The 25,690-nt window shown below is 40.6% G+C and overlaps 1 protein-coding gene across 3 annotated transcripts in view; it reads right to left on the bottom strand.

Annotated features, from left to right (window-relative positions):
- The window catches only part of CDKL3 (cyclin dependent kinase like 3), a 128,741-nt gene that overhangs the window by 50,710 nt on the left and 52,341 nt on the right, over positions 1-25,690 (bottom strand). Inside the window, exons 6-12 of one of the 3 annotated variants that reach the window (XM_021716434.1) lie at positions 21,523-21,611; positions 17,665-17,818; positions 17,229-17,557; positions 15,274-15,367; positions 13,799-13,961; positions 11,257-11,351; positions 2,080-2,132 (exon numbers count right to left, since the gene is read on the bottom strand). In XM_021716434.1, the coding sequence (XP_021572109.1) occupies positions 2,080-2,132; positions 11,257-11,351; positions 13,799-13,961; positions 15,274-15,367; positions 17,229-17,557; positions 17,665-17,818; positions 21,523-21,611 (977 nt within the window). Of the gene's footprint in view, positions 1-1,888; positions 2,133-5,263; positions 5,273-11,256; positions 11,352-13,798; positions 13,962-15,273; positions 15,368-17,228; positions 17,558-17,664; positions 17,819-21,522; positions 21,612-25,690 lie in introns of those variants that run through there. The other 2 variants (XM_008065867.2, XM_008065868.1) reach the window with 2 other exon arrangements.

The raw sequence follows: 25,690 nt of genomic DNA, 5'->3' as shown, positions 1-25,690 counted from the left end.
ACACACACACACACACACACACACACACACACACACACACACACAGACTGAAATTCTCCAGTAACATAGATGTCAAAATCATTAATAAAATATTAAACAGTTGAATCCAATAACATAAAAAGAATCAAGTAGAGTCTAATCCTAGGAATGCAGAGTTGGTTTAACATTCCATCACTCCATCTCAATTCATTTAATTCACATTGGCAGAATAAAGGAGGAAAATCATAACATCTCAGTTAGTGCAGAAAAAACAAGTAACAAAATTCAACACCCATTCATGGTAAGGACCCTCAGCAAACAGGAATGGAACGAACATTCCTCCCTCTAATAAAGGTCATCCACATAAAACCTACAACTAACATTCTACTTAGTGAAAAAGAACTGAATTCTTCCCTCTGTCATAGAAGAAAAAGCAAGAATGTTCACTCTCACTACTTCTGTAATTCTGCTGAACATTGTATCACACATCCTTGCCAGTACAATAAGGCAAGAAGAAGTAACAAAAGGCACAAACACTTGAAAAGGAAGACACACAACTGTTTCCATCTGCAAATGTCATGATTGTCTATGTAGAAAATCCTAAGGGGGAGGAGGAAGATTCAATCCAATTTTATTATTTTTTTGAAGAATTAGAAAATCCATAATTTTAGTAGTATACCCTTTCTGGATTGTACATTATTTATTTTATAAACTAGAAAAAGTCTGTACCACATAAAGGCACTATCAGAACACAGGACACTGAAAGAGTGCTGACCATTGTTTAAAAGGATATATTGTCCAAAAGACCACCAGCATGGCTAAATACTAGAAAGGAGAACTTTATTGAGGATGTCAGTTTGCAAACTGGGAAGAGACAGTCTCAGTGTGAAGTGAAGGTGCTCTCTTTGAAGAGGGAGAGGGTAGGCTGGGTTTTATGCCTCACTGGGCCTGTATTACACAATATCATACACATTCAGTAGGTTTTGGGGAAAAGCAACACATATTTATGAGGGGAGTCCAGTGCATGCACAATGGGCAAATACATATGTAACATATATCCCATGTTCACTTTGTGATGGGGTTTTAGCATTAATGAGGTGGAATTTGGCTCTTTATAAAAAGGTAACTATAGAACACAAAGATAGCTTATGTTCAGTCTCTATATGGTGGCCAAAACTGGCTTCAGATCTGCAGCTGCTTATCAGAAAATAATGTAGCCCTGTCCTATGTCCAATCAGAGTTGTAGTGCTCTGGATTGTAAATCGGAGTTAGGAATTTGCCTGATAGCTCTTATTGTTAAGGAGTTCGGCAAGAGTGTAGATTTTCTTGTAATCTTAGGAATTCAGAAAGTTGTCATGCCAGGTGAGCCCTTAACCTTAGGGTCCATCTTAGTTGATAAAGGGGTGTCTGTCTTGGTCTTTTGGATCATAGATTAAAATTTTAATTAACAACTGGATTCCATATCATTTTTAGATATTTAATAAATATTATAAATGCTTTCATTGCTGACCAACAGAACATATTTTTAATGAATGTGATAGTAATTAATAATTTTTGAAACAATGGGTCAGGTATTTCATCAAGAACTCATTTTAGGAAGCTGGGGTATTCTAGGAGATAATTGACTTGAGGTAATGCGACTATGAGAGAAGGCAAAGGTCTGCCAGACACGGTGGCACACACTGTAAGAGAGGTCAAGGCAGGAGAACTGATTGAGCCCAGGAGTTCAAGACCACCTACCTACAAGGGCAACATAGCAAGACCCTTGTCCTCGTCTACAAAAATCAAAAAATAGAGTGGGGTGGTGTGCGCCTATAGTTCTGGCTACTCGGGAGGCTGAGGCAGAAGGATCTCCTGAGCTCGGGAGGTCAAGGCTGTGGTGAGCCATGAGTGAGAGTGAGACTCTAATTCAAAAAAATCATAGAAGAAAGAGAGAAGTAAACAGTAAATATTTTGCTAACAACAAAACAAAGTTGGAGGATGCTAATGCAGACAGGTGGCTGTTTTAACAACTCACATTACATTTCTATTGTATATAAAATAAAAAAGGAAGAGTTGTCAGTTTGTATTCTTGAGATTATTGAAAAGAAAAGACATTACCAGAAAAAAAATCTGTTCCTCTTCAAATTCTTCCCCTCACGGCCATTTGCTCCCTAAAATTAGAAAACGGGTTAGTAAGAACTAGGGGTAAGAATGCAAATACGTGCTGCCAAAACCTTTGAGGCAGGTTATTCAGTGCAGATTAGACATAGATAGATAAGTTTCTTGCAGGCAGTTTAAATTAAATAGGGCAAGCGGTCAGACATCTGTCTTATTGGTACATGACCTCTGCCCCACCAGTCAGGCACACCAGACCTGACCACCTTGCAGGCTGAAATGCGGATCTTCCAATGCAGAAAATCACAGAAACAATAGGAAATTACCCAAAACACAGAACAATGTCTTAAGAAAAGCCCAAATCTAGTTAGGCAATAACTTTAATTATTTAGAAGGTTCTTGTGAACTTAGAAGGTTGGGAGATGGTAATCAAAACTCAAGACCGGGAATTGAGTTTTGGGTCACACTTATAACACCAGCACTTTGGGAGGCAGAGGCAAGAGGATTGCCTGAGCCCACGGGTTCGAGACTAACCTGGGCAACTTGGTGAGACCTCATCTCTACAATTAATCAAAAAATTAGCTGGCATGGTAGCACACACCTGTAGTTTCAGCTACTTGGAAGGCTGAGGAGGGAGGATCGCCTGAGCCCATCAGATCGAGGCTGCATTGGCAACAGAGTGAGACACCGACTCAAAAAAACAAAAACAAAAACCTCAAGACCAGTCAGGAACAGTAGCTCATGCCTGTAATCCCAGCACTTTGGGAGGTGGAGGCAAGATGATTGTCTGACTCCAGGGGTTCGAGACCAGCATGGGCAACTTGGTGAGATCGCGTCTCTGCAGTAAATTAAAAAATGAACTGGGTACTGTGGCACACACCTGTGGTTCCAGCTACTTGGAAGGCTGAGGCAGAAGGATCGCTTGAGGCTGCGGTGGCCGTGACGTGCCACTGCACTCCAGACTGGGTGACAGAGTGAGACTCCTACTCAAAAAAACCAAAAAACTCAAGACCAGACACCTGCAACCCACCGCTCTCAGCTCTTGGTTTCCTTTAATCATGATTGTAAAAGAATTTAAAGCTTCTTGTCAAAGGCAAGTATGTGCCCTCTTTTAAGAAACCCATGCTCGCTCTTGAGTATGCTTCCTTCATTCTAATAAATTAGGTCTTAAAACCATACTTGGGACTTGCTCTGAAATGCTTTCCTGTGGCAAAGTCAAAGAACTCACAGAGCAATACACTCACCCCACCCAGACTCACCGGAATGCACTATATACTAATGTTAAATTATATATAAACTACTAAATGATAAAAAATGCTGGCCAGGTCAAAAGATTTGCTTCAATGCCTTGCTCAATTTCCATCCTTTTAAATAATCTTCATGATATGTTTAAACATTGCTCCAGAATGTTCAGTGTGGCACCAAATTCATGTTTCATGCTTATCAAGTATATTTGTTTGCTTGGAAATGTTTGGTACTCCAAAATATTGGGATCTTACTTTATTATATATTTTAAAACCTTTCCTTCTGTAATCATAAAGTTCTGAAACAAGGCTAAGAATGATCACTAATCAATGATTAAAATAATAGATGATCAAATAAAATTACTTGACTAAATGTAAGCTGCAGTGTTATTAGGATGTACCAGTCAGGCAGTTTTTATAAGTTAATGTTCAAGTTTTTTTGTTTTTTTGTTTGTTTGTTTGTTTTTTGGTTTTTGGTTTTTGGTTTTGAGTTGGAGTCTCACTCTGTCACCCAGGCTGGAGTGCAGTGGCCAGCTCCCAGTGACCTGCTGGGCTCCAGCGATCCTTCCGCCTCAGCCTTCCAAGTAGCTGGAACTACAGGCGCGCACTACCACACCCGGCTAATTTTTTTGATTTATGGTAGAGATGAGGTCTCGCCAAGTTGCCCAGGCGGGTCTCGAACCTGCGGACTCAGGCAATCCACTCACCTCAGCCTCCCAAAGGCGCAGGATTACAGGCTGAGCCACCGAGCCCAGCTAATGTTCAAATTTTTAAAAACATGAATAGTTACTAGTAAAAAAATAAAATTAAATAAATAAAATTAAAATTAAAAAACATGACTCATTTAAAGATTAATAAATTTTAAAACAAATTTAGGAGAATATACACATAACTACACAGGTGTGATGGTTAATCTTAGGTGTCAACTCGACTAGATCAGGGGATGGCTAGATGGCTGGTGAAGCACTGTGTCTGGGTGTGTCTGTGGGGGTGTTCCCAGAGAAGACTAACATGTGAGTCAGTAGACTGGAAGAGACCGGCCCTCAACGTGGGTGGACACCATCCAATCTGCTGCCAGCAGAGCTACAAAGAACAGATGGAAGGAGGAGGAAAAGTCATTTGCTGAGCTTCCTTCTGCTCTTTCTTCTCCCATTCCAGTGGGACAATTTGCTTCCTCTCCCTCTACCCTTGGATATTAGACTTCAGCTTCTTCAACCATTGAACTCTGGAACCTCATTAGCAGCTTTCCAGGGTCTCTCAGACCTTTAGCCTCAGACAGAGGGCTACAGCATTGGCTTTCCTGGTTTTGAGGCTTTCAGACCTGGACTGAGCCATACTACCAGTTTTTTTCTTTTTTTTTTTTTTTTTTTGAGTTGGAGTCTCACTCTGTCACCCAGACTGGAGTGCAGTGGCATACTCCCGGCCACGGCAGCCTTGACCCGCTGGGCTCCGGCAACCCTTCCACCTCAGCCTTCCAAGTAGCTGGAACTACAGGCGTACGCTATCACGCCCGGCTAATTTTTGATTTATTGTGGAGATGAGGTCTCGCCAAGTTGCCCAGGCGGGTCTCGAACCCGCGGGCTCAGGCAATTCACTCACCTCAGCCTCCCAAGGCACGGGATTACAGGATGAGCCACCGAATCCGGCTCCAGTTTTTTTCATACCCAGCTTACAGATGGTTGGTTCATCATGAGACTTCACCATGTAATTATTTGAGTCAATCTTCCCTAATAAATTCCTTTTTGTATATACATATATCCTAGTGGTTCTGTCCCTCTGAAGAACTCTGATGTACCTGTAGAATTCTCTAGTAGGCATTTTATGCGTGTGGCATTAATAAGATTCTTATTTTGACCATATAGTGATTCTGGGATTCCCTGAATCTTCAGCTGCTGCATTTTCTACTCTACATCTAGCAGGTTCTTCCTTTCAGTTTGTGCATTTCATGTATTCTAAAAAGTGAATGGAAACAAGACCCTAATTGAGGAAATGGTGTCTTTGGCTAAGGAAATCCTGCCAGAGATAAAAACTGTACTTTGCCCCAGTGGTAGTTTCGTAAGATACAGAGAGACAATTTAGCAGAGTATTCCTCAGTATCATCAAGCAGAACTAAAGGCGGCCTTTGTATAGACTCTTCTCTCTCTTGCCTAAATCACTCACCCACAGTAAGTTAGGATTTCTCTCTGGCCTTAGAGCCTATTCAATGCTTGTATGTACTTTCAATATATGTTTAAGATGCCTGAAAGAATTTAATGTAAAACTGAGCAGTGCTTGGATCTGACTGGATAATTCAAAAAACAAGTAAATGCCAGAGCCAAAAATAGAACAAATAAATGGCTATTCCCTATCTTATGTTTTTAAAAACATGTCATGTTCTCTCTGGCTCTAAAATAAACTACAGACTCAAAATATAAGACATTTTCTCTTAAAAAAAATTTACTTATTTAAAGTTATTTTTTAGAGACAGTGTCTTGCTCTTTGCCCAGACTAGAGTACAGTGACACCATCATACCTCACTGAAGCCTTGAACTCCTGGACTCACAGTATTCTCCTGCCTTAGCCTCCCTCCCATGTAGCTGGCACTATAGGCATGCATCACCAGACCTGGCTAATTAAAAAAAAATTTTTTTTGACAGATGGTAGTTTCACTACACTGCCAAGGCTGATCTTGAACTCCTGCCTTCAAAGTAATCCTCCTGCCTTGTTCTCCCAAGGATTGTAGGTGTGAGCCACTGCACCCAGCCAAGAAATGTTCTTAATTCTGACATTTATTAAAAGCTTTATTTGGATTGCCTTATATACAATTTCAGTCACTTGTCAGAACTGCATGTGAATAAGCACTACAAATTAACTACAATGAGTACTGATGAATTCTGGTTATTTCCAATAACTACAACTTGTTTCAAGGCTGCTATAAACCTTGGAGTCCTACCTCATATGAGCAAAAAGAGGTTTTCTCTTCTTATTTATTTACTCACCCTAAAAATTACAGAACTTAACAGTTCTTTTTTTTCCTTCTTTGGAATGTGATTTTAGTTCCTGGGATAAACACACAAAGCACATTAATAGTCTGGCCAAACTCAGGAGCCTCAACTCACCCAATCATTCAAAAAATGTGCCAATGGTGTGCTGTGCAACATGCTGTGACATGAGTAAGTCGCCCAAATTTAAAAGTTTAAAGCCACCCTCATTACATTTTATAATGAACTAAATAATAACCATTAATGACTTTTTGTGTTATTGTTCTACAATTTGTTGGTGCAATTTGTTTCTGCAGAGTGGATTGTGGAGTTCTAGGCCAAGACTAAGGTATAACCTTAAATGTAATAATGAGACTACATCTAATGGTTTCTGATAACCAATCGTCTTACCCAATTGTAGAGACTGAGTAACCTTGTTAAAATGCCCTCTTATATAATTTCAGATCCATTTTTCTTTTTTCTTTTTTTGAGTCAGAGTCTCTGTCGTCCAGGCTGGAGTGCAGTGGCACACTCATGGCGACCGCAGCCTCCACCTGCTGGGCGCAGGCAATCCTTTCACCTCAGCCTTCCAAGTAGTTGGAACCACAGGCATGCGCCACCACGCCCGGTTGGGTTTTTTTATTTATTGTAGAAGTGAGGTCTCGCCATATTACTCAGAATGGTCTCAAACCCCTGAACTCAGATAATTGTCTTGCCTCTGCCTCCCAAAGTGCTGGGATTACAGGTGTAAACCACCACCCCCAGTTCAGATCCATTTTTCTATGTTTTTAGTTTTTAAATTTTCTTAATAAGTATGTTCTAATTTTATCATGAATAAAACTGTAATAATTTTATTTAACAAAAATAGAGATAATGAAGCTAATAAATCACAAACAGAGATGACCTCACAAGTACAGAATGGGAGGCCACCCAGATAATTTAATTCAGTGAGTGCTCAGCACAATCTTTTCCCTTTAAAGAATGCCTTTAGAGCAGGTGTGTCCAAACTTTTGGCTTCCCTGAGCCACATCAAGTAACACTTTGGCTTCCCTGGGCTGCGTTAAGTAAAAAGAAATTGTCAGGCCGCACGTAAATTATATAATATAATTAGTATATATAGATATAATAAGACTTCTTTTTAAATATTTTTTATTATAAAGTTTAGAAAAATGAAAATAATATAAAACCAGTGGGAAATCTGACCTTGTTTTTAAAAACTAATCTAGCAATGTCTGGTTCAAAGGAAGTGGCTGTATTCTTAGTGAGTTCTCAAGGTGCTCATCAGAAATATTTGTTCAAATTTTACTTTTCAGGTGCTTCATAACTGAAAACAGCTGTCCACAAGTGTATGTGCTGCCAAGATGCAATGTTGTAAGGTATGATTGTGAACTCCAAAAACGGAACTACGTATGGGGTCACAAAGAAACACTAAAAAAAAAAAACATGGTGTTAAAAGATTTTGCCAGGCACAGTAGTTCATGCCTGTAATCCCAGCACTTTGGGAAGTGGAGGCAAGAGGATTGCCTGAATCCAGGAGTTCGAGCCCAGACTAGGCAACTTGGCAAGACCTTGTCTCTACATTAATCAAAAAATTAACCGGGCATGGAGCCGCACGCCTGTGCTTCCAGCTACTTGGAAGGCTGAGGCAGAAGGATTGCCTGAGCCCAGCAGGCTGAGGGTGCAGTAGCTATGAGTATGCCACTGCACTTCCTCCTGGGCAACAGAGTGAGTCTCTGACTCAAAAAAAAAAGATTTTGTGAGACTGTATTACTAGCTGTCCTAGGCTGCATGCAGTCCAAGGGCAACAGGTTGAACATGCCTGTTTTAGAGAGTACTCATTCCAATGATACAGTTTTCAAGATTTCCAAACAAAAGTCAAGAATTTCTTTGGTGGGGATGAGACAGACCAGAGACCCCATTTTTAGAGGTCTGCACATTCCAAGTACAGAAACAAAGGAAAATCCTAAAGTTTCTTCAAGAGAAATTCCAGGCACCTAGCTAGCCCCAGAAGTAAATAATTTGTTAAACAAGAAGGTAATCGTAGTCTAAAACAATAGCCAAGGAAATTGGAGCTCTGAGGGTGTTTTCTTTCCCCATAGAAACTAAGGATTACGTTTTAACCTATGTCCCTGAGTTGTCTTTCAGAAACTCAGACCCCCAGGAAGGAACCCCACTGAAAGGGGCTGGCAGGTAGACCTCAGAAAAGGGAGGAATGAAGACTGCACTGTAACCACCATCCTTTGGCCTAAATTTTCTTCTTGAGGGCTTGGAGAAAGTCATTTTTCTTTTCTTTTTTTTTTTGAGTTGGAGTCTCACTCTGTCACCCAGAAGGAGTGCAGTGGCCGCCTCCGGCCACCGCAGCCTCGACCTCCTGGGTTCCGGCGATCCTTTCACCTCAGCCTTCCAAGTAGCTGGAACTACAGGCGCGTGCTACCATGCCCGGCTAATTTTTTGATTTATTGTAGAGATGAGGTCTCGCCAAGTTGCCCAGGTGGGTCTCGAACTCGCGGGCTCAGGCAATCCACTCACCTCAGCCTCCCAAGGCACGGGATTACAGGCTGAGCCACCGAACCCGGCTTGAGAAAGTCATTTTTCTACTGACCCTAAATTTTTAAACAAAACTTCTCTTCTTTAACCAATTGCAATTCAGAGAATCTGTCCATCTGCCTACAACCTGTAAGCTACTGCTTGAAGACATCCCACCCTTTTAAATCTAAACCAATGTACGATGTCTAACAATTAAGTTCACAAACTTGCCACGGTGCACCAACAACTCAGTAAGGGTTCACAACCTACCAAGGTACATCAGTCCTCACGGCTGTGTTCGTGTTGACGTGTGGCATTGTCTTGCTGAGTGGCATTCAGTGTTATTGTTGCATGTTTTTGTGTGCCGTCGCAAGAATGTTGTAGGTTGAATTAGAGCAACAAACAAACATTACATTTCTTATTAAACTTGGCAAGAGTGGAAGTGAAATCAGGGACATGTTAGTCGAAGTTTATGGAGATAATGTCATGAAGAAAACGACAGCGTACAAATAGATTAAATGTTTTTCTGAGGGGAGAGAAAGTGTCTCTGATGAAAAACTGACAAAAACATGACAAACATTCATCAAATTGTGCGTCAGAATCATTGGCTGACTGTGAAAACCATAAGAGACCAAATAAACATCAACAGAGAAACAGTTAAAAAAATCTTAACTGAAAATCTTGGCATGAGAAAGGTGTGTGTGAAAATGGTCCCAAAGGAATGCTTGCATTATGACAATGCACCACCAGCTCACACAAGCATTGTCTGTGAGGAAGGTTTTAGCCAGTAAACCGATAACTGTATTGTAACACTCTCCCTACTCACCTGATCTGGACCCAATGACTTTTTTCTTTACCCAAAGGTTAAAAAGACTATTGAAAGGAAGACATTTGATGACATTCAGGACATCAGGGGTAATACGACGATAGCTCTGATGGCTATTCCAGAAAGAGTTCCAAAATTGCTTTGACAGGTATACTAGGTGCTGGCATTGGTGCATAGCTTCCCAAGGGGAGTACTTTAAAGGTGACCATAGTGATAATCAGCAATGAGATATATAAGCACTTTGCCTAGGATGAGTTCGCAAACTTAATTGTCAGATCACGTATAATCCCCAAGTATTGATTTGTGATTTTGTGTCTGCTTTCCTGAAATTTACCCTGCCTTTAAAAATCCCTGCCAGCAACCTCTGTGGAAAGCACTGTGGCGATTCCTAAAAGCTCTAAATATCAACCTCCCATATGACCCCACACTCTCCCTACTGGGAATATACCCTGAAGAACTCAAATCACTCTATAAAAAAGATACCTGCACACGTATGTTTATCGCAGCATTGTTCACAATAGCAAGAACCTGGAAACAACCATGCTGCCCATCAAAAGAGGACTGGATTTTAAAAATGTGGTACATATACACGATGGAATACTACGCAGCCATAAAAAAGAACAAAATCATGAATTTCGCAGCAACCTGGATGGAACTAGAGTCTATAATACTGAGTGACCTCTCACAGAAACAAAGATCCGAGTATCACATGTACTCACTCATATAATGGACCTTGAATATCCAATGTAATAGTATAAGAAAATGACTGACAGTACTGGGAAACTATGGGAGGGGGGATGGGATCAACAGTAGCAAATATCTGTCTGGGGATGGGGAAATACCTCTTATCAACAGGGTGCCTGAATGAAACGTAATTGTACACCTAACCCTTAACTGTACCCCACAAAACCATAATAAAAAATATTGTTTAAAAAAAAAAATCCCTGCCAGTAAAACCCTTACCTGCAAACCACTGGGGAGGTCAGGCTTTGAGCATTTAGCTTCCTGGTCCTCCTTGCTTGGTACCCTGCAATAAACACTTTTCTTTCTATTACACAAACCTCGGTGTAGATATCTGGTTTTACTACACTGGGCGAGTGGACCTCAGTTCAGTTCTACAACAGGTTGGGGCTGGGGACATTTCAAAAAGATTACCTGATAGCTAGCTGAGAGCAAATATTTGTGAAAATAGGACAGTAGGTAGACATCAGAGACAGACAGGGAAATAAATTGGGGAGAAAAAAAGAAGGAAGGAAGAGGCAAAGACAAACACATATATACTTGTGTCTGTTAACCACATGTTTATATCATTATTCTTTTCACTGGCATGGCTTACATGCCTGGCATTTGACAATAGACATAACATAGATGCTATTTTCCCTGGATACCATATAGTTTAATCATCCCACATTCAAATGAGGTATTTATTAGTCTCCAAAAATTAACTTTAGAAACTTTTAGTAGTTAGTTATTCTAGGAACATATAGCTCTGTTTCTAGAATTCAAAGATTATATAATTTTGAATTTTTATATAGCTTTCCAGTAGTAATAACTAAATTTATACACTGTGTCAAGGGATCCAAACAACATTCCTTAGTAAAGGGTACAAACAAAAACGTTTTACCTCTTGTTTGTCTTGATTTTGATCCGCATTAAGTAATGGTATTTTAGATGAATCTGTTTTCTTTAACTCCCTCTTCAGTGCTTTTATCTGTTTAACTTTTGCAAAAATATATAAAACAATGAAAATTTGTTATTACTGCTTTGAAATTTGACTTTCCTCTTCAAGAATTTCAAATGAAAATTCTGATGTCCACTAAGTCAGTTTTCAGTTTATTACAAAAGAACAAAATAAATCACGAGTTGACCGGGTGTGGAGGCTCAATCCAGTAATCCCAGCACTTTGGAAAGTCGAGGTGAGGGGATTGCCTGAGTCCACAGGTTTGAGAACAGCCTGGGCAACTTGGCGAGACCTCATCTCTACAATAAATCAAAAAGTTAGCCGGGTGTGGTAGTGTGTGCCTGTAGTTCTGGCTAAAAGGAAGGCTAAGGTGGAAGGATCGCCTGAGCCAAGCAGATCAACGCTGGGATGGCTGTGAGCGTGCTACTGCATGCCAGCTTGGGCGACAGAGTGAGACTCCAACTCAAAATGAATAAATAGATAATCAGTTGCGATGGTAAAATAAGGTAAATTATTTGTCTTATAGCTTTACAAATAGTCTACCAAATATTAAGAGAAGATTTTTATTAATTAATTAATTTATTTATTTATTTATTTATTTGAGTTGGGGTCTCACTCTGTTGTCCAGGCTGGAGTACAGTGGCACAACCACAGCTCACTGCAACCTTAGCCTCCTCAGGAGATCTTTCTACCTCAGCCACCTGCTGGGTTCAGGTGATCCTTCTGCCTCAGCCTTCCAAGTAGCTGGAACTACAGGTGTTCGCTACCACATCCAGCTGATTTTCTTTTAATTGTAGAGATGAGATCTCACCATGTTCCCTAGGCTGGTCTCGAACCCCTGGGCTCAGGTAATCCTCTTGCCTCCACTGCCCAAAGTGCTGGGATTACAGTCAGCTAATTTTTTTTTTAACTTTTTTGTGGAGACGAGTTCTCACTATGCTGCCCAGTCTGGTTTCAAACTCCTGGATTCAAGCAATCCTCCTGCCTTGGCCTCCCGAAGGACTGGGATTACAAACATGAGCCACCATGCCTAGTCTATTTTATTTTATTTTATTATTATTTTTTGAGTTGGAGTCTCACTCTGTCGCCCAGACTGGAGTGCAGTGGCTGCTCCCGGCCACCGCAAGCCTCGACCTGCTGGGCTTCGGTGATCCTTCCGCCTCAGCCTTCCAAGTAGCTGGAATTACAGGCGCGCGCTACCACGCCCGGCTAATTTTTTGATTTATTATAGAGATGAGGTCTCGCCTGCCCAGGCAGGTCTCGAACCCGCGGGCTCAGGCAATCCACTCACCTCAGCCTCCCAAAGGCGCGGTATTACAGGCTGAGCCACCAAGCCTGGCTTATTTTATTTTTTTATTCTCAATATAACTGTTAAGATCAGATAATTCCTCTTGTGCTGTGCATTATTTTCTTGCTACTATATATATATATATATATATTTTTTTTTTTTTTTTTTGAGTTGGAGTCTCACTCTGTCACCCAGACTGGAGTGCAGTGGCCACTCCCAGCCACCGCAGCCTCGACCTGCTGGGCTCCGGCGATCCTTCCACCTCAGCCTTCCAAGTAGCTGGAACTACAGGTTCGCACTACCACAACCGGCTAAATTTTTTATTTATTGTAGAGATGAAGTCTCGCCAATTTGCCCAGGCGGGTCTCGAACCGACGGGCTCAGGCAATCCACTCACCTCAGCGGGATTACAGGCTGAGCCACCAAGCCCGGCCTTGCTATTATATTAACTTCTCACAAGGTGTCACTATTCTTCAAAGAAACATAAGGATATTTATTCAAGACAAAAATGAGTTTCATTTTTAAATAAATCTTAAATTTATAAATCTTATTTACTATGCTTGGCATTGTGGCTCATGCCTGAATCCCAGCACTTTGGGAGGCAGAGGACAACATATTGAAACCTCATCACTACAAACAATACCAAAAAAATTAGCTGGGCATGGTGGCACGCACCTGTAGTACCAGCTACTTGGGAGACTGAGGCTGAAGGATTACTTGAGCCGAGGATGTGGGGCCTGCAGTGAGCTAGGATCATGCCATTGCACTCCAGCCTGGGGGACACAGTGAGACCTGTCTCAAAAAAAATCTTATTTACTAAATCCTTGGATGTCCAAAACACACATAAAATTCCTGCTATTATATGGGCAAACAATGATGAAGAAACATAGGAAGGCGATTTACTCCAAATCATATTTGGAACAAAACCACCTTCCTCAAATACTGTTCTAACATTTCAACAACATTGTGCTAATGAAATATTTACACCTCAATGCTGTCTTAACCCTTCTTTACAACGATCTCTTTTAAGTCTTACCCCTTATTTGACTATGCAGGAGGAAAATGTCACCAACTGGAAATATTTTTCTTAGCTTACTGTTTTCTACCTCTATCACACTATAAAATGAAAATTGTATCAGAAAAAAAGTCTTGTAAATGATCTCTGGAGATTTGTAAAGCTATGCAAGAAACCTGTACCTTCCTTTCCTTTTACATCCTTTGACTGTCTTGTGAAAGGGAGTTCTGGAAAATGGAATTCCTTTTTATCAGATCTCAAAAAATTCAGCTTCCTTTTGTTTCCATTTGCCATTTGGTCACTTTGACCTGCTTGCCCACTAAATATACCCTTCTCCATTTGGGTCTAAATGAACAAACAAACAAGAGTTAGTTTTTCAAAAATGTGTCTATTTGTAGAATGAAAAGCCTAGAACTGCTAGCCATTTGGATGGCATAAGATAGGCATAATAATTATTTTAATAACTAAGAAGTAGAATAGAGTACCATTAAACTTACCAATAGATCAAACTCCAATAAAAGTTTCATAAAGTAAATTTTTTTTTTTTTTTTTGAGTCGGAGTTTCACTCTGTCACCCAGACTGGAGTGCAGTGGCCGCTCCCGGCCACCGCAGCCTCAACCTGCTGGGCTCCGGCGATCCTTCCGCCTCAGCCTTCCAAGTAGCTGGAACTACAGGTACGCGCTACCACGCCCGGCTGATTTTTGATTTATTGTAGAGATGAGGTCTTGCCAAGTTGCCCAGGTGGGTCTCGAACCTGCGGGCTCAGGCAATCCACTCACCTCAGCCTCCCAAAGGCGCGGATTACAGGTTGAGCCACCAAGCCCGGCTTAAAGCAAACTTTTAAAAGCATGTTTAATATTCTGAGAATAATACTCTTGATTATGAAAACCATAATTTTAACTTTGAATTTTTAATACTATTCGTTGCACCAACTTTAAACAAAATGCTTCAACTTTTTGTTTTGTTTTTTTTTTTTTAGTTGGAGTCTCACTCTGTCGCCCAGACTGGAGTGCTGGGCTCCGGCAATCCTTTCATCTCAGCTTTTCAAGTAGCTGGAACTACAGGCGCGCGCTACCATGCCCGGCTAATTTTTTATTTATTTTAGGGATGAGATCTCGCCAAGTTGCCCAGGCGGGTCATGAACCAACTTATTTTTTTTATAACTTTTTTTATAACTTATTTATGAACACTGGGAAAACCCAAATGAAAAAATTACTTGTGCATCTAGTATCTGGAAAACCTTTTGTGTTACCTATTTTTGTTTATTCGACAATAGATCATAAAAACTTTTCTAGGTCAATGAACTCTTCTATAATGTAATGTGAAGTATCCCACAGTATCCCATTAGGGTATGAATGTACCCTAATGTACTTAATCAGTTATCTGCTCTTGGATAGGTTTGTGTTGTTTTTCATTTTTTTATTATTATAAATAACATTGTGCTTCAATTTTGAATCAATCGCTTTCCTATGTCTGAAGTGAGGAGGAACTTAATGAAAATTGTAAAAGCAGTAAGGAACTGAAGGACTGTTTTCATCTCAGGAAAAAAAACCCCAAAAGTACATATTAAAAAGTGTTAGAACCCCAAAGATAGAGAAAGGAAAAGGAGAGTAATGCTAAAGAACTCATATTCCAATGACTAGCTTCTTGCCTTACTTGAGTGGGCTCTGTATTCTCTTGCCTGCTATTAGATATAACTTGTCCAATAGATTGTGAAGAAGTACGTCTCTTTTTTGTTCTTTCAATTAACCTATTATTTAAAAATGAATGAGAAGTTATTAGAACTCCCCAGAAATGGCTTTGTTTTAGCTTCAAGAATGAACAAGTTATACCGCGGAAGTCTGCCGTTTGAACACTGAGTGCCAAAATGCAATTGTCAGTCCTTAAGTATCAAATGCTCCAGGGAGAAAGATGGTAACAGGGCAGAAAACTAACGCATGGCTAGTGGCAACAAACATTTTGTGGGATTACGCCTGCTGGCCTGCTTACTCCCCTCTATCTGTTCTGAAGTTGGATCTCTTTTTTTTTTTTGAGTTGGAGTCTCACTATTGCCCAGACTGGAGTGCAGTAGCCGCTTCCAGCCACCGCAGCCTCGACCTGCTGGGCGCCGGCGATCCTTCCGCCTCCACCTTCCGAGTAGCCGGAATTACAGGCACGTGCTACCACGCCTGGCTGATTTTTTGATTTATTGTACAGATGAGGTCTCGCTGCCCAGGCGGGTCTCGAACCTGCGGGCTCAGGCAATCCACTCACCTCAGCCTCCCAAAGGCACGGGATTACAGGCTGAGCCGCCGAGCCTGGCAAGTTGGATCTCTTAACTACTGGGTTTCTCAATTTATGAACTTGCTGTTCAAGATTGACTGGTTCACAGCCATGGTTACTGGTACCATGGTTTTCGGGTTGCCTCAAGAACAATTGAGCTATTGCAGTCTGTAGCATGCTGTACCTTTGGACTGACATAGACTTGTCCACTTTCCCACCTCTGCAGACCGTTAGGCTTTACAACCTATAGCCATATCAGTCTGCTAGAATCTACTTGGACTAAGGAATTTAGTCTCCTTCTTCACCTAGAAATCCAGTAGTCTCCCTAAATTCAGAAGCGGCCCTGAAGTCTTATTAGACAGACCCTCACCATCCATCGCACTGCTCTTAATTAACCAGACTCATGGGACCAGTCTCTCAATTTGTATCAGAGGCTAAATCAAAAACTGGCCCAATATGCTGTTTTTCTCCCAAAATACCTAACCTTTAAAGGCTATTTGACCGTGAAAGATTATTTCTGAGTATCCTTTCTCCACATAGAGTATTTGCTATGATATAGAAATAAAGATTACTTTGTTATACCAAGGCACATTGATACCAAAATTTAGGTCATGTCACCTTCTTTCTCTGAGAAAGGAAAAAGTTTTTCTTTTTTTTTTGAGTTGGAGTCTCACTCTGTCGCCCAGACTGGAGTGCAGTGGCCACTCCCGGCCACTGCAGCCTCAACCTGCTGGACTCCGGCGATCCTTCCGCCTCAGCCTTCTGAGTAGCTGGAATTACAGGCATGCGCTACCAAGCCTGGCTGATTTGGAAAAAGTTTTTCTAAAGATTTTTTTTTTTTTCAGAGTTGGAGTCTCACTGTGTTGCCCAGGCTGGAGTGCAATGGCACACTTACAGCCACCCTAGTGTTGACCTGCTGGGTTCTGGCGATCCTTTTACCTCAGCCTTCCAAGCAGCCAGAACTATAGGCATGCACTACCACTCCCGGCTAATTTTTTTTTTATTGTAGAGATAAGGTCTCGCGAAGTTGCCCAGGCTGATCTTGAACCCGTGGGCTCAGGCAATCCTCTCACTTCAGCCTCCAAAGTGTTAGGATTACAGGTAGATTTTTTTTTAATGAGGTGTTTTCACAAGACACTGAAGAAAAATTAAACAGCTGTATGGCCAAGAAAAGTTAATCTCGTCTATAGCATTCATAAGAAGCACTCAGTAAATGGCCCAGGATATAATCATAATTTCAATATATCTTCAAGTTCAGTTTACAGACAGACGTTATGAACACGATTCTTTGCAAAACTGTTATACAGGAACATTGAATTACTTGGGTCTCTTCTTTGAATACATCTCACCTTGGATTAGGGTGAGAGAGATTTGAATTGTGATTTGCTGCCATCAAATTACTGTTAGTTAGATTGATGGGTGGCATTGTCATACAACTTCCAGAATGTGGATCTTCTTTCATGCCATTAGAGTTAACGCTGGGACTGACAGGTTTTGATGATTCAGTGATTAAAGTCTTTGTATCCTGAGACTTAGCATAAACATTTTCAGTTGCATCCTGTTGACAATGTCTGCCTTTATAATCTATCTTTTTCGGTTCAAAGATATCGCCTATTCCTTCTTTGATTTTAATAACTCTGACTTTGATTTCCTTGGGCCTCTTCTCTTTTTCCATTTCCTGGAATAGGCACATCCAAAATCGGAGTCATGAGAACAGTTATTTTAGTCATTAGAGTCTAACTATAATATAGGTATACTGAATGAAACAAAAACCAAAGTTCTTACCTTTCCCCAAACTGAACTACTTAGCAGCGTATTGGTATAAATTGTTTTCCTTTCATCTTTCCAAAGTTCATTTTCTTTAGAGTTCTCTTTTGGCTTTATGAATGAATTGACTCTTGCTTCTTGTAGTACTTTAGCTCTCAGCTCTGGTATGAATCTGATAAAACAAATAATATTAGCCAAAATCCTTTTATTTTGTAGATGGAATATTTTAGATTTATTGAACCATTTAATCAATTAATTGACATTTTAGTCACAGCATAAATAATGCTGTATAATTATAATATATGCCAAGACATGGCACAATATTTACCTAATAAAAATGGCTTTCTGGTCTGGTGTATTGGCTCACATGTATAATCCCAGCACTTTGGGAGGCTTTAGCAAGAAGATTGCTTGAACCCATGAGCTGAAGACCAGCCTAGGCAACATAGTGAGACCTTGTCTCCACAAAAAGTAAAAAAAATTAACAGGCATGGCAGCACATGCCTATAGTACCAGCTACTCAAGAGGCTGAGGCCGAAGAGTCTCCTGGGTCCAGGAGGTCAAGGCTGAGGTAGACCACAATCGTGCCATGCACTCGAGCAGTGACAGAGTGAGACCCTGACTCAATAAAGCAAAACAAAATGACAACCAAGAAAATGGCTTTCTGGTAAAGATAACATCTTTCAAAAATTTTGCTATGGGAATCTATTATATGAAACTTTCACAAAATAGATTTATATAAATTAGATTCCCTTTGGGATGCAAACTTTACTCAATAAAAGTATTGCATCAGGGCTCGGTGGCTCAGTCTGTAATCCCAGCACTTTGGGAGACCGAGGCAAATGGATTGCCTGATTCTGTGGGTTCGAGACCAGCCCGGGCAACTTGGCAAGACCTCGTCTCTATAAACCAAAAATTAGCTGGGTGTGGTAGTGAGTGCCTGTAGTTCAGGCTACTTGGAAGGCTGAAGCAGAAGGATCACCAGAACTCAGCAAGTGGACGCTGGGGTGACCGTGAGCGTGCCACTGCATTCCAGCCTGGACGACGGAGTGAGACTCCAACTCAAAAAATAAATAAATAAATAATAAAAGTATTGCTTTTAATTGTGATAATTATACTATTATTTTGAAGCAGCTCTCATACATTTGTCCTTTTTGCAGTTCTTTAAAATAATATGACTTAAAAAATGAACAAACGTTTCTGAAATCTTACTCCAGAGAAATATTTACAGTACAAAATATAACAGAATATATCAATATTGGAGAGAGATTGTTTTGGTCTCAGTTTGGTTTCTTACTTTTTAAAAGTTATTAATTTTGAATGTAAAAATCCATTCATATGGTTCAAAGTTCAAAAAGTTATACTGTAAAGTTTCCTCCCATCCCTTCACTGAACTGAACAGTTCCCTCTCTTGGAAGCAGCTACCACTATCAGCTGGGAAAGTTAACCGTCCATGAACAAGTTCTTCCCTAGTCCAGCCCATTCTTGCCAGTGCTGTGCCTGGCACATGCCTAACAGCAGGTAGTGTGAGGAGATGAAAACAATAAAGAAACAGAGCCGGGCTCATTGGCTCAGCCTGTAATCCCGCGCCTTTGGGAGGCTGAGGTGAGTGGATTGCCTGAGCCCACAGGTTCGAGACCCGTCTGGGCAACTTGGCGAGACCTCATCTCTACAATAAATCAAAAAATCAGCTGGGCATGGTAACACACGCCTGTAATTCTGGTTACTTAGAAGGCTGAGGCGGAAGGATCGCCAGAGCCCAGCAGGTCGAGGCTGCGGTGGCCAGGAGCGGCCACTGCACTCCAGTCTGGGCGACTGAGTGAGACTCCAACTCAAAAAAAAAAAAAAGAAAGAAAGAAAGAAACAGTATGATTAGTTTGCCTAAATGAGAAAAATCTCACACTTGCATTGCAGAAGGTCCATGAAAGAAAGAGGCATCTTATCAAAGGAAAAAGTCTTACCCAAACATTTTCTGAAGGTTCTATAATTTGAACTCACTCCACAATAGTAAAATCCTAAGCCCAGGAGAAATCAACTTAGTCTATGTAGCACTGATGTGAAGCAAGATGGGTGGGGTCTCACTTTGTCACCCAGGCTGGAATCCAATGGCATGATCATAGCTCACTGCAGTCTCAAACTCCTGATGTCAAGCAACCCTCTCACCTAAGCCTCCTGAGTACTTGGGACTACAAATGTGCCCCACCACACCCAGCTAATTGTTTTTATTTTGTAGAGACGGGATATCTCACTATGTTGCCCAGGCTGGTCTCGAACTCCTGTCCTCAAGTGATCCTCCCACTTTGGCCTCCCAAAGTGCTGGGATTATAGGCATGAGCTACTGTGCCCTGAAACAAATTTTTTGTTCACTAACAGATACTTTTCCATTGATGACATTTTAAATATATCATCACATTTTTTGTTTAGAGTAAAATTACTGAAATGCTTGAAGTTCTAGTTATTCCCATGAATTCTCTTCTCTTTGACTTTTTCTATTTTGTCTATCATCAGTGGCAGTGCCTGGACTTTTCCATACCTGACCTTAACTCCATCACATTTTAAATTGATATCTATCTTTCTGATTTCATGCCCAAAGGCCAACTGAACGATTCTACAATTAATGAGAAGTTTTTCCTGTATCTTTCAAACCCAATAGAAAATGAATTTAAAATGTGCTTATTTATTTGTTTGTTTGTCTATTTGAGTCAGAATCTCATCCCATCACCCAGGCCAGCTCTCTGCACCCTTGACCTCCTGGGCTCAGGTGATCCTTCCACCTCAGCCTCCTAAGTAGCAAGGACCACAGATGCACGCCACTACACTTGACTAATTTTTTTTTTTTTTGTAGATTCGAGGTCTCACTATGTTGCTCTGGATGGTCTCAAAATCCTGGCCTTGAGCGATCCTCCTGCCTCAGCCTCCCAAGGTGCTAGGATCACAGGCATGGGTCACTGTGCCTGGCCTGTGGGTTTTGTTTTGTTTTGTTTGAGTTGGAGTCTCACTCTGTCGCCCAGGCTGGAGTGCAGTGGCAAGCTCACAGCCACCCCAGGATCAACCTGTTGAGCTCAGGCAATCCTTCCGCCTCAGCCTTCCAAGTAACCGGAACTACAGGCACGTGCTACCACGCCTGGCTAATTTTTTTATTTATTGTTGAGATGAAGTCTCACCATGTTGCCCAGGCTGTTCTCGAACCTGTGGGCTCAGGTAATCTTCTCACCTCAGCCTCCCAAAGTGCTGGGATTACAGGCTTGAGCCACCGCGCCCAGCCTGGCCTGTGTTTTGGTAGAAATATGGCTGATTAATGACTCCAAATTGTCAATATGTATGCTGGGCTTGCCATTGGCAATGTGGGACACAGAAGGGCTATAAGAAGCATAGTCCCTATCTTCAGGGAACTTTCATTGTAGTGGGTAGGATAAGACAATAGGCACTGCAACAGAGAATAAGTAGAGAAAGAAATCATTTGGAAAGTGCTAATTACAATAAGTATATGCTATCAAAAGAGGAAAAACCAAACTATTCTCCAAGTCTGAGGTCCCAATGAGAGTGAAGCTAAGAAGTACTGATTGCTTATTTAATGTTATCTCCAGTCTCTGAGGACATTGAAATTGTAATATATAAAGAGTTTAGCACACTGCCTATGACATTGCAACTGTATATGTTACAATGCTAGCTGCAATTATTTTATATTATTAGACTTTTCATCCATACATCTCTAAGTCTCCATTTATCTAGTCAACATCTGATACAAAAACTCAATAAATTTTTGTTAAACTAAGTATTTCTCTTACATAACATGAACCTGTGTAGCAATTCTCCTGCTAGTAAAATCTTCTAATACAAAATCCTTAAAAAATCCACATTCACTCAAAAGCTTACTTTTCAATAAATCCATCTCTAGTAAAATATTCATAATGCAGAAGTTCACTAGATGATATCCTCTCAGCAGGATCAATTTGTAAACAAGCCTACACAAGGGAAAAGATTTTAATGATAAGTGAGTTCTCAACAGGGCTCCATATGCTAAAAATTAAATTTATTTGACGAAGAATTAATTAATTATCCAGATCTAAAAGTGCTCTTGAAAAGACAGATCTCAGCAATTTATGACAATGAGTTCTCACCATTTATTTCCCCAAGAAATATGCACTTACAAAGCATTATTACAAGTTAAATGTTCCATGATTCTAGCCAAAACAGAGGTCAGTCTGTTTCTGATGAAATTAGCAAAAATTAATTAGTTCATTTTGATCCTCTTATCTTCCCTGTGAAGTGGAAAGTTCATGGACAATCATTTGCATTTACAGATCTAGAATTTTAACCCATGTTGTCTGACTCCTAATCCAGTGCTCTTTCTATAGTATAATATAATTTTATAAATATTTAAGCTCCCAAATCTTTCCATAACCTATTATTAAAACAGCTCTTTTCAGGCCAAGCATGGTGGCTTAATCCTGGAATCCCAACACTTTGGGAGGCTGAGGTAAGAGGATTGTCTGCGCCCAGGGGTTCAAGACCAGCCTGGGCAACTTGGCAAGACCTTGTCTCTACAAGAAATCAAAAAATTAGCCAGGCATGGTAGCATGTGCCTGTGATTCCAGCTACTTGGAATGCTGAGGCAGAAGAATCACCTGAGCCCAGCAGGTCCAGGCTATGGTTGCCGGTGTACTCCAGCCTGGGTGACACAGTGAGACTCTAATTAAAAAAAACAGCTCTTTTCTGTTTCTTTGCCTTGGTAATACAGAAACAATCAAAAACAAAAAGGGAAGGAGGTTTTGAATATTAAATTACACTAAATAAATCCATATATAATTAAATGACTATAATTATAAATAGAACACCTTTCTTTAATCAAAATATTGAAGACAGAATTTGAATAAAAGGTACCTGCTTTACAATTTTCATTCTTCCTGTGAAAGAAGGCAAAACATAATAAACATAATAATAGGCAAGTTTTATTGATGCTTACTGTGTACCAGACAATGATCTAGCCTTTTCCATCATTTCATCCCAACAATAACCTTGCAAAGTAGATATTATTATCCTCATCAAACAGATGAGGAGTCTGAGGTCAGAGAAATTAAGTAATTTGTCTAAGATCTCATAAGTAGAGAAGTCAGAATTAAAATCCAGAAAATCCAAGGTAATTGTATATAATATTATGCTTCTATTTATTTCAATATACATATTTAAGTTGATTCACAGAAAAAAATTCTAGAGATATGCCATATAACAATGTGCATATAGTTGAAAATACTATAATGTACACAAATATTTGGTAAGAGGTTAGATTTCTTGTTATGTGGGTTTTTCCACTACAGTAAAAACATTGGGCCAAGTGCAGTGGCTCATGCCTGCAATCCCAGCACTTTGAGAGGCTGAGGCCAGAGGATCGCTTGAGCACAGGAGTTCGAGACCAGCCTGGACAACATAGCAAAACCTTGTCTCTACAAAAAATCAAAATATAAAAATTAGCCAGGCATGGTGGTGCATGCCTAGTCTCAGCTACTCAGGAGGATGAGGCAGGAGGACCACTTGAGCTGTGGTGAGCCATGATCGTGCCACTGGCATCCTAACCTGGACACCGATTGAGACCCTGACTCAAAAAAAAAAAATTGATTCACAAAGTGAAATTATTTAAGTCTATTACCTACTTAATGATGTGGGAATAGAGATGGGAGGACCACTTGAGGCCAGGAGTTTGAGACCAGCTTGGGCAACATAGCGAGACCTCATCTCCAAAAAAAAAAAATTTTTTAAATGAGCTTGGCATGGTGGTGCACACTTGTAGTCCCTGCTACTTGGGAGACAGAAAGATCGCCTGAGCCCAGGAGGTTGGGGCTGCGTTGAGCTGTGATCCTGTCACTGCACTCCAGCCTGATCAACAGAGTAAAACTCTGACTTAAAAAAAAAAAAAAAAATTAAACATACACCTACCCATTACTCAGTCATTCCATTCTTAGACATTTTCCCAAGGAAATGAAAATATATGTCCACACAAAGATTTGTACATGAATGTTCATGACAATCTTATTTGTAATAGTTAAAAACAGAAAACAATCCAAATGTCCATCAACAGGAAAATGGATTAAAAATTGTGATATATTCATACAATGAAATACCTCAGCAAAAAAAGAAACAAATTACTGATATGTGCAAAATCATGAATAAATCTCTAAACCATTATGCTGAATGGAAGAAGCCAAACATAAAAGGTACATACTGTACAATTCCATTTATATAAGATTCTGGAAAATGCAACCTAATTGATGGTGATAGAAAGCAAATCAGTAGTTGGGGAAGAAAAATGGAGAGAAAGAGGAATTGTAAAAGGACATAATGAAATTCTGGAGGGTGATAGAAATGTTAGGTATGTTGATTGTGGTGGTGGTTTCATGTGTGTACACATCTAACAAAATTCATCAAATTGTTCATTTTAAGTATATGTAGTTTATTATCCATAAACTATATCCCAGTAATATTGTCTTGAAAATTTATATCTAGGAAAATATATAAGCCCTATATCAAATATTAAAATGTATTTTAAAGTTACAATAATCAATCAAAATGGTACTAATTCCAGAATAAAGAGATAAATCAGTGGAACAGAAGCAGACCCAAGCATGTATAAGCATTTTGCTTATGATAAATGTGGCATTCCAAATCACTCTACTATTTCAGTTGTAATAAAAGTATGTGCAGCCGGGCTCAGTGGCTCAGCTTGTAATCCCGTGCCTTTGGGAGGCTGAGGTGAGTGGATTGCCTGAGCCCACAGGTTCGAGACCCGTCTGGGCAACTTGGCGAGACCTCATCTCTACAATAAATAAAAAAATCAGCCGGGCGTGGTAGCACGCGCCTGTAGTTCCAGCTCCTTGCAGGGCTGAGGCGGAAGGATCGCCGGAGCCCAGCAGGTCGAGGCTGCGGTGACCAGAAGTGGCCACTGCACTCCAGTCTGGGTGACAGAGCGAGACTCCAACTCAACAACAACAACAACAAAAATATAAATTATGTGTTTACCAGGAGATTTAAAATACTATAGTTCCAAAATTTAAGGTGTACCATTTAAAGAACAAAATAAGAAATAATATAAAGGAAAAGACTGATAAGTTTAATTGTGTTAAATTAAACAATTTCTGTTCATCAAAAGATATTATAGAGAAAATGAAAATACAAGCTTCAAACTAGGAGATGATTTGATATAACGGGCAAAGGAGTAGAATCCAGAAAATGTAAATAACTTCTACAAATGAGTTAGAAATGGCAAGCAATCCATGAGAAAAACAGATAAAAGACATACATAGATGTTTCACATGTAAACAACCAATGAAAATATAAAAAGAAGCACAATTTCACTGCTTAACAGGGAAAGGCTAATTAAAACCATAAATGAGCCCTGACTCGGTGGCTCAGCCTGTAATCCCAGCACTTTGGGAGACCAAGGCAAGTGGATTGCCTGAGCCTGCAGGTTCGAGACCAGCCCAGGCAACTTGGCAAGATCTCATCTCTACGATAAATCAAAAATTAGCCATGCGTGGTAGCATGCACCTATAGTTCTAGCGACTTGAAAGGCAGAGATGGAAGGATCGCCTGAGCCTAGCAGGTCGATGCTGGGGGGTGGCTGTGAGTGTGCCACTGCACTCCAGCCTGGGCGACGAGGTGAGACTCCGACTAAAAAAAAAAAATACATGAGCAGGCCGGGTGCAGTGGCACAGCCTATAATCCCAACACTTTGGGAGGCCGAAATAAGAGGATTGCCCAGCCTGGGGGTCCAAGACCAGCCTGGTCAACTTGGTGAGAACTTGTCTCTACAATAAATAAGTAAAAAAATTAGCTGGTTGTGGTGGTGCATGCCTGTGGTTCCAGTTACTTGGAAGGCTGAGGCGGAAGGTTCACCTGAGCCCAGCAGGTGGAGGCTGTGGTGACTGTGAGCATGCCACTGCACTCCAGCCTGAGTAACAGAGTGAGACTCCGACTTAAAAAAAAAACGTCTTGCCGGGCTCGGTGGCTCAGCCTGTAATTCCGCGCCTTTGGGAGGCTGAGGTGAGTG

This window comes from Carlito syrichta, unplaced genomic scaffold (genome assembly GCF_000164805.1).
Source record: "Carlito syrichta isolate Samal-C Ts95f unplaced genomic scaffold, Tarsius_syrichta-2.0.1 Scaffold308816, whole genome shotgun sequence".
Classification (NCBI taxonomy): Eukaryota; Metazoa; Chordata; class Mammalia; order Primates; family Tarsiidae; genus Carlito; species Carlito syrichta.
Note: the sequence above shows the minus strand (reverse complement) of the source record. Positions and strands in the feature narration are given on the sequence as shown.